This window comes from Miniopterus natalensis, chromosome 8, assembly GCF_054644295.1.
Source record: "Miniopterus natalensis isolate mMinNat1 chromosome 8, mMinNat1.hap1, whole genome shotgun sequence".
NCBI lineage: Eukaryota > Metazoa > Chordata > Mammalia > Chiroptera > Miniopteridae > Miniopterus > Miniopterus natalensis.
The window spans coordinates 7930064-7944306 of record NC_142088.1 but is presented as its reverse complement, the minus strand read 5'-3'; the positions used below and the strand labels follow the sequence as shown (position 1 = coordinate 7944306).

Here is a 14243-nt window from a genome sequence, read left to right as displayed (position 1 = left end):
CTTTTCGGGCCATTCTCTCTCTGTCTCTGGGACCTTGACTGGATCCAGAGATTGGGAGTGAATTGGCCCTGGGGCTTAGGATTTGATCTGACTGGCCCTGCTTGGAGGCATAGCAGGCAATGAATTGAGCAGGTATTAAGAGGCAGGAGCTGAAGCTGGTGGGCAGCCAAAGCCAGGGACCTCAAAGCTCAGCTACTAGAGAGCTAAGCACGCCTGGTCCGTGTGAGAGCAATTTTCCACAGCCTAAAGGAGACTGCTGAAGACCTGGGGACACACAAATGTTCTATACATCAGAAGAAGTGAAAGGACCATGAGAAGAAAAGTCCCTAAAAGCATGGAAGCGTTTATAAGTCCACTGTAGTTGTGTGACAAATGATTAAGAATGAGTTATGTCAGACGAACCCAGGGGCCTCTATGACAGACAAGCCCAGCAGGCAGAAGAAGCAAACACATATGGGGCTTTGATGGCTTCACATGACATTTTTATTATCAAACTAAAATGATAATAATAAAGGAATCTGATGTCGTCTCCAAGGTAACTACCTAATTACTTGAAGAGCAGAGGTGGATTTTAAATTTGGAGATAAGTTTAAGAGATAGGCTTGGTTGCTTCCAATTCTGGAAGTATTTTAAGATAAGTTGTAACTAATTTTTTCCAAAATGTTTTTTAATTACAAAAATTCATTTGTAACACCACAACAATACCGAATATATATATATTGAAAATCTCTCCCTTTCCCCTACAATCCCAAACTGGGGAGGTAACCAATGTTATGAGTTTGATGTGTATTTTAAAAATACTTTTTCTAGGCTTCTATAAACCTATTTACATATACACACGTAGGTTTTATCTTCATTAATATCATACCATTAGCTTTTTGTCTTATCAATATATCATGGGCATCCAAATTAATACAGTTAAATATATGTAAGTTTTATTGGTTATATAGTATTATAAAATATAAATGTGCCAAAACTGATTCCAGCCCACCCTTATCAGTTGCTATTACAAATTGTCCAGCACAGCAATACTCATGCTTATAATTATATTTTTATGCCCTAGTGTTTGTTTTTATGATATTCATGTTGCATATTTATGTGTACTACTTAAAAGAAACATTTGAATTACATCTCGGAAGGTTATAGATATGTATTACTAACACTGTGATTGTGTTTATTTCCTTACATTCCCACTGTCACTAAAATATATTCATCCTAAAATTTTTCCTTCTTCAGATATAATGTTATTTTTGCTTTAGTTTATATTTCCATGACACAAGAGAGGGTTGGCAACTTTGTATGCCTCTTGGCCAACTGCATTTCTTTTTCTTGAACTGACTGTTCATATTTTTTGCTTATATTTTCTTTGGTTATTTATTTTTTTCTTATTAATTTGTAGGACTTTGATTATTAGGAGCATGTGTGTCTGTGTGTGTGACAAAAGATATAATGAGTGCAAATAATTTCTGTGGTTAAGTATCTTCTTTTGGCTTTATGGTACCATTTATAACAAAAAAGAAAATGTTTTATTGGCTTAAATCTGTTCATTTTCCATAACTTTCCACTTAAAAATGGTATCCTACATCTTAACAATTTTTGTTATTTTCATATATATCTGGAATTAATCATTCAGATTTTTAATATTTATCTGAAGTTAATTTTTGTATGTAATGTGAGATAGAGCACCCTAACTTTATATTCATCCAAAATGGATAGCCAAGTTGTATTTGTTGAATTGCTCACCCTGCCCCAAAGAATCTTAAGTGCCATATTTACCATTTACTAAGATACCATACACACTTGGATCTGTTTCTAAATAGTGTTTCATTTCACTGGGTATTTGTTTATTCCAAAATATAAAAAAAAAAATTGGAAACTGCCTCAATCTATTTTTTAAAGCTAGCATTTCTCTAATACCATAGAAAAAAAGAAAACTACATCCGAATTTTACTCATAAATATTAATGCAAAAATTTGAAATAAAGTATTAGAAATTCTAATGCAGTAAAGAACGAAGGTAACAACACAACTGGAACAAAACAGTTTATACCAGAAACACAAGTATGGAACCATGGGACAGCGACCTATTAATTCTGTTATAGTGCTTTATAAACTCAAGCAGAAAAGCTGTTATACCAATAGACTGAATATGTATTTCAAAACATAAGTAGCTAGTCTTTGTAAATGCTGTAGAGACCAAGAAAGACCCTTCTTAAACATTTCTTTTATGCCAGAAAATGTCATAAAACACCAATTCAAAAATAAGACAGGATGCCCAATATTAGCATTATTATTCAACGTTATTTTAGAGACATTAGATAATAAAATAAGACAAAAGTTAAAGAAAAGATATACTTATTAGAAAAGGAGAAACTTTGTTTGCCGATGACATGACCACACACCTAAAGCGCTAGTAAGAGCTATTAGATAAGAGAGTTTGAGGGAGCTAGTTATGTGTACGTGGAAGTTAAAAGCTTTGAAAAAACAGCAGCAGTGGACACTAAGGAAAGGAAATGGATTTTTAACATTCCATTCACTGATTTGCAGCAAAACTATGAACTACACCGACGTGAATTTAACAACAAAGTTACAGACCTTTATGAAGAATGTGCGACTATGAAGAATACTGGTTAACTGGTTAAATACTCCGTTAGGAATTCAACGTCATATACATTTCAAACCCTACCTAAGTTAACACACACGTATTACAGAACTTTTGTAGAGCTAATCTCAATATTCTGATTTTCCTGAGTAGACAGTAACTTGCCAACTCTTTGTTTTTTTTTAAACAGTGATGCCCTAGTAGATATTAAAACTCCCTCTAAGGCTACTGTAAACAAAATATTATGGTGCTGACGTCACACTTATTATTTTTATTAGTAAATATGAAAACAGTATACTCAGGTTTCCTGATGTTATCTAACTCTGCACCTTTTTTTTCTACCTCCTTAAAACAGGCTGTAATTTAATGTGTACTTTGGGAAATAAATATAAAATCAGGGAATTGGAAAAAAAATAAACAGGTCAATTTATGGCAAAGGATGACCTGGATTGAATAGTAAAACATAAAGCTTTTTCTTTACGTATAACTATATGTAAAAAAGAACAGTACAACATAAAATATGATTAATCAGGTTGGTATTCATGTATACACAAACAAGGCTAGCTTACATTCATACAAACATGTTTAGAGCTGAGAAAGAGTTTTGCTATTGTGTGTTCCTTTAATTAAATCCTAATTGGGATCTACTACTTTCTCAGGATTCGAGACTGCATTTAGACTCCACTACTTTCAGTCTGACCTGTGCGGGGCTAAGTTTTATCACTGCATTTTCTGTGAAGGAAGGACTGCCTTCATTTATTTATTCAGCAAACACCTGCTAAGTAGCTGTTATGTGCCAGTCCAGTCCTTGCCCCGAAGCATCCTGCTCTCTGGGTAGGAGAGCAGCAGTGGGTAGGCCTTTCCTGCACCCATCAAATGACCGTAGATGACATACCAACAGGTTTTATCAGTCCCTTAAAGCTGTCCACATTACCATTTCCATAGCTGGTACTTGAAAGAAACACAGCCCTTCAAAGAGAAACTCTGCTATCCAAAATTCTCACATAGTAGGGCCTTGCCTACAACCCAATCCAAATAAGTAAAATAAAAGTACATCTTCCTATTAAGTATACTCAAACATTTCTCAATGTGGGGGTTTTAAGTTAAGTAAAAACAAACAAAAAATTCCAAAAGTCGAATAGTCAGCAGATAATGGAAAGTGATGAACAGGAAAGTGGAACACATCTCCAGGCGAGGGAGCTTGGAAGACACCGAGCAGTCCCGGCATTTCACATTCTCTGTTGAAAGGGGAGGCGACAATAATATTAAGGTGGCACCGGAAGCACCTACCTCTCTGACCAGCAAACTTTCTGCCTTGTGCTCTGCGTCCTCGGGTACCGTCGAGTACAGTGTCCGGACGTCCCAGGAAACGGTGGCGGTCTGAGGGGGGCAATGGAACGAAATTAAGCATCGTGCAGGCCACTGTGCTGAAAACCCAACGGGGAACGTGTCCCATCTTAGCATCGAAGGATCAGAGGAGGCAGAGAAGCTTGCATGGCTCTTGCGAGTTTACTCTCTAGGAGAGAAGACCCGAACTCTCCTTTGTGACCAGTTACCAGCATTATTACCGTCACTGCTCATCAGCGAAGCTCCTAAACTTAAGCTATTTCCTTCCCTGCAGAAATGGAAATTTGGACATCTGTCTATTGTGACCAGTTTATTTCTATTGGTATCTTTGGATGTTGTTGTTAATGCTAAAATAAATGTGAAATAAAGGAGAAATTATAAAATCAGCATTATTTTAATCCTACTGTAAATAATCTTATATTTCAACAGAATAAATTTAGCCCCTTTTAGAAGTTGTTTGTGTGTGTCTATGTGTAGCTACAATGAGGGATGGAAGGGCAGGAAGGGTGTTCAGTAAATCTGTACCTTGGAGAAAACAAATCATGCTTTTGGTGTCTTTTTTGTTGTTGAAATGAACAAAATATTTTCAACTTCCACGCTAAGCAAACAACCTTCTAGTAAATGAATATACATAAACGAAAAGCATAGAGTATCTCTGGAAACCAAACATCTAAAACAGAATTCACGGGTGGCTTCCTCTTTCTACCCTTCAGTTCTGTGAAGCGGGGACTGCCTGCCATCGGCAGCCACCAGCCCCTCCGTGTGCGCTCCCTTTGATGACAGGGATGCTGCGGTGATGAGTCTCTTCTCATGCATGGCACCAGCTGTTGGGATCTTACCCACAAATGATTCCTCAGAGATAATAAAGTCCATCTGAACTCTTTTAGTAAAGAGTAATTTTTCTAGAGTAATTATTGGAACAGATTCAAACCCCTCCTTATCTGGGGTGAAGATGGGAAGGAGAGGGGTCCGGGAATTCAGTCTTGCGAATTCACAGCTGCTGTAAGCTCTGCCCCCAAGGGCACCCCCATTACTATTCTTCCCATCGCAGACTCCTATTCTCTTCAAGTCCCCCCTTTCTTCCCTCCTGATGTGAGCTCCGTGAGGGCAAGAAATTTGCTCTGTTTCATCTACTGCTGCAACCGCAGCACCTGGTTGGGGGCGCAGGTACTTATTTGTCAAAGGGGTTGAGTTTGTGTGAGTATGCATACGTGTGTTCTGTGTGAACGTGCATGAGTGTGCATGTGGTGTGTGAGTGTGTATCTGCGTGAGCATGTGTGAGTGGGTGTGGTGTATGAATGTGCCTGCGTGTCTGCTGTGTAAGTATGCGTGTATCCGGTGAGTGTGTGTAGGGGGTGTGTATGCGTGTGTAGTGTGTGGGTATGAATGCGAGGGTGCTGCACCTGGGTGTGTGTAACTGCACGGTGTGGCTGTGTGGGGAGTAGGCGTGTGTGGTGTGTGAGCAGGTGCATGTGGGAGTGGGTGTGGCGTGGGAGTGTGTCTGTGTGTGTGTGAGTGCTTGGGCGGCATGGGCTTGGACACTGTGAAAGAGGAAGAATGTCATGTGAATCTAATGAGATCAGAGACTAAAAAAAAAATGAGAACACTATTTTCAAGACATATCATATAGTAAAAATCAGTGTTCATCCCCAAACACAGCTATGGACTGAGCTCCCCCGGTCAGTGTGTTTGCCCCAGGATGTGACAGCTGAAAGAGTTTGGAAGTGCTAAGAGGAGTGGCCATCAATTCAAGCCAAGTGCGGGTTCCCCCACAGGGAGTCACCCCTTCCCGTGGGAAGTACGATAGGGCCCATGTAAGATTTATTAGTATTTAGACTTCACATTTTTTCATTCCTTTTGAATTTCCTCTTTCATCTTGTTTCTTTTATGTTATTCACTCTGTTAGATAAACAGCAAATAAACTCTATTAAAGTTCGGAGTAGAAGATTAAAATGCACGCCTAAATCGAGCTTTGCTGGATTTCAATTATTTGGGGATAACTTATTTCCTGTTTGGACAGTTCATTCACAGATACACAGTGTCACTTGATTGGTTTCCAGGAAACATTACGTATTGTAATCCATTGACAAGATTAGGGAATTTTTTTCTCTCCATTTCAAAAGTTTTTCTATATTTCAGCCACTATTTTATAACAAACTTTTCATATAAAAAAGTTCCTCTTTTTCATTATGCACTATAGTCTCCTACTGATTTCTTCCTTTTGAAAAAATAGCTGTTCTAAATACCCTAAGTCTGAGGGAGAGGGGACTAACATGGCCCGAATGTAAGCTTCCAGTTCAGTTAGACCATAAACCGATTGTCCCCCCAAGACCCCTGCTCTGTGGTAAAACACAATAGAGTGAACACTGAGCTCATTTAAGAAACTTTTTTTTCCTCCTTAATAGTAAGTTTCTGGAATGTGAGCTCCAGTTTGCAGTAATAACAAATTCATGGCTGCTTGATTCCTGATGTCATATAGTAAAGATAGAGCCCCCATACAGAAGCTAGTGCTCAGATGCAACGTATGAGACTGGGAATCCGCTCAGGCCGGGGTCCTAGAAACTGGTCCTGTGTGTGTGATCATGTGCACAGTGGCTGCGAGTGACTCCCGATGACCTCTGGTTATGAAATGACAACGGGGGTTGAATCGCCCTCATGTAACTATGAGCTAAATCTAAAGCATTATTTTACAACATGCTTGGAATTACTGCACATCTTATACCTTGCACAGAACGCAGAAGATACAAGGAAAGGTACTCCCATAAAATGAGCACTCACAGCATGCTGTTGATCTCAGCTACATTTTGTGGAAACAGAGGAGAATCTGCCTGAAAAAGCAGAAAGCCTCCAGACAGTTTCAACGGCAAAAACTGTGGTGCTTCTGCCCGTATTTGACTTCTTTAATGCGTCTCCTTCGAAGCAAAAATAAATTGATCACATAAAAAGAAAAGTATGGAGAGTCATATTTGTTAAGGTTACAGAGAATTTCTTTTCTGAGAACTGGATGCTTTCAGACCACTACAAACTGCCTTGGCCACAGCAGACTTCCTGTTCTCTTTTATAAACCGTGTGGTTGACAATTAGCACAGCTCGGGAGCGTGAAATGGGTCTGAGACCGCCCTGGATCTCAGCCCAGCTCCTCTTTCGGCGGTAGAGTTTTATAAGGGGTCTATTGTCCAGAGATTAGGCATTTGGAAATAAAACTATCATTTTTCTTACGAAACAACGCATGCAGCCCTGTGTGTCATTTCAGGTCCATAATATTCTGACAGCTCAGACTGCAGCCCTGTCACTTTCTGTTTCTTCTTCTCTGCAGTGGGTCATCTCGGTGGCTTTGTCACAGCCACCATTCTGCTGGCTAAGGTAACCACAGAAGACTTCATTCCAAGCACATCGGGGCCATTTCTCAATTGACCAAAGGCCACTGTCAAAGTCTAGAAAAGAGGCTGCTCTTCCTATCCTGGGCTGAGCAGAGCTTCCTGGGACAGTATTGCAGATCCCAGCTGTTCAAAAAACAGGACAGAAGAATGGTGTTGGTAGTAATCAATCAATCCGAGCTTGAGAAGTCAATAGGCCGCACAACAGGGACTATTAACTAACACTTCGCTATCAAACCCAACCTAAGCACGTGTTTCCAAGTGATCTCTACCTGAATCTCTCAGTGCCTTCCTCTTAGTAGAGCAGACACTTAACTACATTAGTTGCATAATGTAAACCTTTTTTTTTTTTACCACATTCAGAAGAGTACTGTTGTGATTTTATTTTGTTTTTATTTTTAAATGTATGAGAATATCACTTTAATACTTTCACTGTGCTTTAAGGGGAAGGTCCTCCTTGTTTTGCTGAGGTTCATCTGCATGGGGATGCTCAGATGGCGAGCCGCGGCCCACACCTGGACAGTTGTCCTCACCAAGTCAAGGCGAGCATGGGGGCGTCTCCACCACAGTGAGTGTAGAAAGAAGTAGGGGGTTTGGACCTGGTTTGAGTTTTACTCTTGAACTGGTAAACCACTGAGCAGGTCATTTCACTTCCTTTTTGAGATTCATTTTCTGGTCTTCAAAATGTCTCACCTCCTCTAAGGAGAGGAGGGACAAAACACTCTACATATGGAAAAGTGTGACCGTGAACAGGACCCAGTGCTCAGTACGAAGATACTCATGCACCCGACCTCCCGAGGCAGGACTCCAGGCAGTGGTCAGAGCTCACCGCCCAGGGAGGCGCAGCGAAGAACCTGCGGGTCGGGAGGCCGGCAGACGTGGCCCCGTGACAAGCAGAGGGCCTCAGATACTAGCCCCCCCCCAGCCACCCCGCCGTGGCACCATCCCACATGGCTGCTCACATCCCTTCTTCCATGCAGGGCTCAGTCGTGCCCAAGCCTTGCCTCTCAGAAAAATCCTTTCTTTCCTAACCTCAGGTTTAGGATAGGTGCCAGCTCCTTTGGAAAATCTTCTCTAATTCATGCAACATACATTTTCTCTTCTCTGAACTATGTGGTTCACTGCCTCGATCATACTTGAGATCTACAGCTTAACTATAGAAACTTTTAGAACCCAAAGCTCTGTTCATGATAAGCCACATTAAGTCTGCTTTGGGAAAAATCGTAACAATAAATGAAATGTTCTGCTGTGTTCTTTGGTATATTTTAAAAAATTCTTTTAAAGAATGAAGTGCTTGGATGCAGACAGGGGTTTTTATGATTGTTTGGTACCCTATCTCTGACTGCCTACATCACCTCTATCTTAATGTCTAGAACAATCCTTTTAAACAAACAAACAAAAAGTGTTATTGAGATATAACGGACAAAGTTCAGCCTCTGAAGTGTAGAACAGTGCTTTAAATATGTTCACAGGGTTATATTTGCAACCACCATCACTATTTAATTTTAGAATATTTTCATCTCTCTCCCCCGCCCAAAACCCATACCATTAGCAGTCACTTCCCTTTCTGCCTTCTCCCCAGCCCTTGACGATTACTAATCTGCTTTCTGTCTCACGGATTTGCCTATTCTGGACACTTCATGCAAATGGAATCACACAGTATGTGGCCTTTTGTGACTGCCTCTTTCACTTGGTGTGACATTGTCAAGCTTCGTCCATGCCCCAGCACGAATCTCCTTCTTGGCAGAACTGTTTATTGGTTCATCAGTTGATGGACATTTGGGCTGTTACCACTTTGGGGCTATTTGAATGATGCAGCTACGACTGTAAGTGTCCAAGTCTTCATTTGACATATATTCCCAGTACGATGGAGCCCGGAGGGTCTCCACACATGCTCGTTGGGTTGAAATAGGCACTCTAGGCCCTTTCACCACAGTGCCAGTTATCTAACGGCACCGCTCACTGTGGGAGCCGGGGGTTAATCTCTCCCCCCAGGTGTGCACCTTATTTTTGCAGAAGGCAGCTGGCCACAAGCATGCTCTCTGGACAGAAACTCTAATAGCAAAAGTCGAGGTGCTCATGTTTGATTTCTGTCCTCCCAGTTACTCTCCATCCTTGAACAAGAGGCTTTTCGAATCTCAGCTTCATTAGCTTGTAAGTGAGAGGAATATTATCACTTAGAGCTAACCCAGATGGACAAAGACCATCACTTAGCTTTTAAATCGCAGTCACGGTGTTCTTGCACCAACACCGCGAGCCTTTCAGAGCCTGCTTGCCAGGCTCCGAAGCCAAGGATTAAAAAGGGGTTGAGATTCCTATGAAATGTTAAGTTGTGTCTCAGTAAGAGAGACAAGAACAAAAAACACACCCTCTTGACCTTTCTGCCTTTCAATTGGAAAAAAACACTAAGGCCTCTCTGCTTCCTCTCACCAAATGACCCACATGCTTGAGTGTGGAAATCCCCATCACCTGTCGCTTTTTATAGCTACACACACACCATGAAAAGCACAAGCCGTCGGTTTGCTAAGAAGTCACAACGCGCTCAGTAGTAACAGGGAGCCGGAGAGAAGGGCAGGGCAGGGCGGAGGGGAGGGCCCGGGGACACCGCCGCTGCAGTGCCTCGGGGATCCGATACGAAGACGGGCTTTGCAGGATCGTGAAACTCTCCGCAGGCCGCTCAGGTGTGCAGCGCAGGCCGGCTCTGGCGGAGGCACTGCCCCTGTTGGCGGCGCACCTTTCGAGCGTAAGCGCTGCCCTCGCTTCGTTGCTGATGTTCACAGCTTAGCTCACCGACGTGGGCCAGGAGGCCGAGCGGAAACAGAGCAGTTTTTCTGGGGTGGGCAGGGTTGACATTGGGTGATTGCGTCTCCCCGCAGCGTGAGGTGCTGCTGGCTCTCAGGCCTCTAAACTTTCCTAGTTAAAGCCTGTGCTTCCCAGAAGTGATCCCACCTCAGACTCTCTGTATTGGTGTCTCCTTGAGAAACTCATTTCTGGCTTTCTCACTTATTTCTCTGCTATTCTGTATCCGCCTCTCCTTAAACCCGATCACTCCGCACTATGATTCATGTGTCCTTGAAACTGTCCTTAAGCTTTTGTTTTCCTCCCTTAGTCTCCTTGCCTGTTTCACTAAACCACAATTTGGTGACTAAGTTCTTTGTGTTTTGGTCTTCAGTTTCGACTGCTACCAGCTTCAAGAAGAAAGAGGAGAAAACACAAGAATAGCAAACATAATTATTGCAGTAGGACGTGTTTTGGGCAGAGTTGATGGATGCGTCTCAGCTGCTTATTTCGAGTGAGTCATTGTCAGTCGTACAGATCGTCACGCCTGCTCCCAGAACCCACGCCCCGCGAGAAATCGTTTCTACCTGCGCCCCCGAGAGAAAGGAAGGTGCCGCTACTTCAGTCCCTTAACCTGGAAGAAGCCGGTTTTAATTCAATGTTCAGCAATCCTGACTGAAGGCCCATGGGCCAGACGTTGCGTTGAGTACTGGAAATACAGTTATAAACTGATTTCTCCCTTACCCAGTAATAAAGAGCGTGAGGATACGTACATGAAGTGTCATAGGGAGGGAAGCAGCCAGACACTGAACTAGGCGGGACGAGTATCTGCAGACGGGGGTCATGATCTTAGTGTTGCTGTTTTTAAGGCGATATGTTGAGTGGTGTCGAGGAGGAAAGTATATTAACGATCGTTTTCCTCCTCATCAGGCAAAGCCAATTAGTTCATTCTCTTTATTCTCAAGTTTCATTTCTCAGTGGTCTTTTGGTTCCTAAAGGTACTCAAATAGTAAAGTTATATTCGAAAATAATAATCTACATGTTTCTGAAATATTCATTTTCTAGTTGCATTATGCCAAGTGCCACTCTAGTTGCTGGGGGTCTCACAATGACAGAGATAAAAGACATCCCTGTCCTACTAAAGTCTATACTCTAATTGTGAGAAACACGAGTGACAAGGCACACCGCGATCTTTCTAGGTAGTGCTAGGTGCTACACAGAGAAGCAGGCAGGCCGATGGGAGAGAGTAACACAGGTGGGAGGGGGGAACGCAGGCTGGAAGCCAGGGATGTGTCTTTGGAGAGGTTGCATTGGAACTGAACCATGAATGAAAAGCAGGAACCAGCCCTATGTAGGGCCTACGAGTAAAGGCCCTGCGAGGTTGGCGAGTTCAAGGAGCAGAAAGAATACCAGGTATTCACGCAGTGGGCAAGGGAAACGGGGCTGGGAGATACAGGCTCAGAGACCATCAGGAACCAGATGGCTGGGACAACGCCAAGAAGGAGCTTGACTGGACTCTCAAGGCATTGGGAAACCTTTGGAAAGTTTTAACCAGGCGCCTGGCTTTATCTGATTTGCATTTCTAAAAACTTTCCTTAAATGATCAAAGTGGAGGTAGGGAGGAAGCAAGAATACCCTTTAAAGGTCAATTCTGGGAATCCAGCAAAAAATGATGATGATGATGATGATGATGATGATGATGATGGGTTGGGCCAGGAGTTTGGATAGAGAGAAACAATATAGGAATTCTTGATGCTTTTCAACTAGAAGTGCTCTTAATCAACTTAATTCCTCACCCATATTAGGGCACACGCTTCTTAAGCACAGGGCTTCTGCTTTTCCTGTCAGCCTCACTCGTCTAGGAAGTGTTCTTCTATATTAAGTGCCTTGTGGGTGCTAAATAAATATTGATTAAACAAACCAAGTAATGAATGGTGTCTGCTCTAAGCGTGGGTGCTTGGAAAGGTGGAAACACAGAAGTGAGCTGAATTCTCCAATGAGTAGGACACAACAGAGCTAAGGTCCATTGGAAAGAGGGAGGGGACTTGGAGCTGCTCCCCTTCCTTCCATTCTGTGATACCCTAGGATTGGGGTGGTCACCTACGGTCACTTCCCACTGGGTGGGTGGAGACTGTCCACACACATCCCACAGAATCCTTACTGTTGCTCAGGGATGAGCCTGGGAAATGACCCTCTAGCCTGGTGAACAGGAGGCTTGCTGTTGGTGACCAACACCCCTGACACGTGACATGGGCTGTGGATGGAGCAGACAAGGGCAGAGAGCTTTTAAGAAGCCTCTTTATTCCACAAAGAGGAAGAGAGGGAAAAGACAAAACATAAAAAACATTTGTTTGAGCAGGGATCTGTATAGAAGAGCTCCCCAATTGTTTTCTGTAAAGGGTCAGATCAAAATTTTAGGGTCCCCTCTCTCTGCTGCAATGGCCTCACCTCTGCTGAAGTCAGCAGGTGTAGCCTGAAAGCAGCAGTTGACAACGGGTCAGTAAAAGGGCATCGCTGTGTTCAAATAGAACCTTACTCACGGGCACCAAAATCTGAATTTCATACCATTTTTATGAGTTACAAAATAGGCTCTTTTTTTCCCTTCAACCACTTAACCAGTTCTATGAAGAAAATACAACAGGCTAGTGTTTAAAAAACATAAAAGTCAGTCTTAGTTCACGGGACATACAAAAATAGGCAGCAGGCCACCATGGGCCACAGTTTGTCAACTCTTACTCTGTAGAGCAGGAAAGAGGAAAAGCTACCCACCTGCATTTTGTTCAAAAATGGCAACTTTATGTCGTAATAATATTCAACACCATCCTTTTGTTTGGCAGGTGCTTAATGCAAATGAAAATTTAGCTTTTTGTTTGAGGTGACATTTTCTGTTAGGAGGGACTGAGTGGCATCAGATGTCTCTTAAACATCTGCTATTTAGAAGCTGTTCTCCCAACTGGTCCCCCAGGTCCCTCTTCACCCTGTTCTATGTTCCAATAACACACCCCAGGTCATTCGTACTCCCTGAAACACCCAGTGAGCTGCCACTTGCATTTCAAATCAGGTGCTAAGACTTCCTCTCTGACCGCTCTCTGTCCACCCGCACCACTCTTCAGTCTCAGAGCTCCCCAGGGCCTTTGTAGCAGCTCCCTTCAGCCTGAAACACTCCTTCCTTCCCTCCCCAGGTTTCAGCATGGGTGGTCCTCTTGGGCAATTCAAAATTCAGCTCAAACGTCACCTTGCTAGAGATGCTGTCCTTGACTGTCCAGTCCAACCCAGTTCTTCTTCTAGTCAGTTCCTATTGCGTGGCCCTGTCTCAGTTTCTTTATGGAACCGCTCTTTATCCAAACTATCTTGTTAATTAACTTGTTTAATTTTTTTTTTTTTTTTTTGCCTGGTTCCTTCCACTAAAAGGTAAGCTCCATTAAAACAAGGTAATATCTGTCTAATTGCTGTTTCTCTATTCTGAGGTTCGTGCCTAACACTCAGTATTATACATTTGTTGAATGAATAAAGGAAGGACCTAGTCTGTGAGGTGGTCTGAGAATGCTATACTCAGAATTGTGACTGTGTGTGACAGGAGTGAGGGTTGGGTGGGAGAGGAAGAGTATGGCCTTGAGAAATGGGCAAACACCAGATGTTGGAGAAGCTCTCGGGCAAAGCTAAGGTGTTTGTCCATTTTTTAAAAAATATGTTTTCATTGATTTTTAGAGAGAGAGAGAGAAAGAAAGAAAGGGAGAGGGAAAGAGAGAGAGAGAGAAACACTGATCTGTTGTCTTCCATAGGCAACCCAACCGAGGACCAAACCCGAAGCCTGGGCATGTGCCCTGACAAGGAAATGAACCGGTGACCTTTTGGTGCTTGGGACAACGCTCAACCAGCTGAGCCACACCAGCACATATAAAAGCAGTCAGGGTACTTACTGGAATGTTCACATCGGGAAAGTAAAAAAAGTATGTTATGTGCTCTGTTTACACCATTAAGGATAGCAAAGGTCATACCATAATCAGACCATCCTTAACTTAAACGAGTGTGGAAAGATGCCAAAAAATGAAGACCAATTCAGTGTAGATGTTCCATCCTGTCTACACGCCTCCACTCTCTTCTCGAGTTGGGGGGGGGGGGCTTGGAGTAGCTTTTGGC

At 42.7% G+C, this 14243-nt stretch overlaps 1 protein-coding gene across 1 annotated transcript in view; it reads right to left on the bottom strand.

Annotated features, from left to right (window-relative positions):
- The window catches only part of DOCK10 (dedicator of cytokinesis 10), a 203265-nt gene that overhangs the window by 95943 nt on the left and 93079 nt on the right, over positions 1-14243 (bottom strand). The window contains exon 3 of the mRNA XM_087819559.1: positions 3892-3981. Within this exon, the coding sequence (XP_087675685.1) occupies positions 3892-3981 (90 nt within the window). The remainder of the gene's footprint in view (positions 1-3891; positions 3982-14243) is intronic.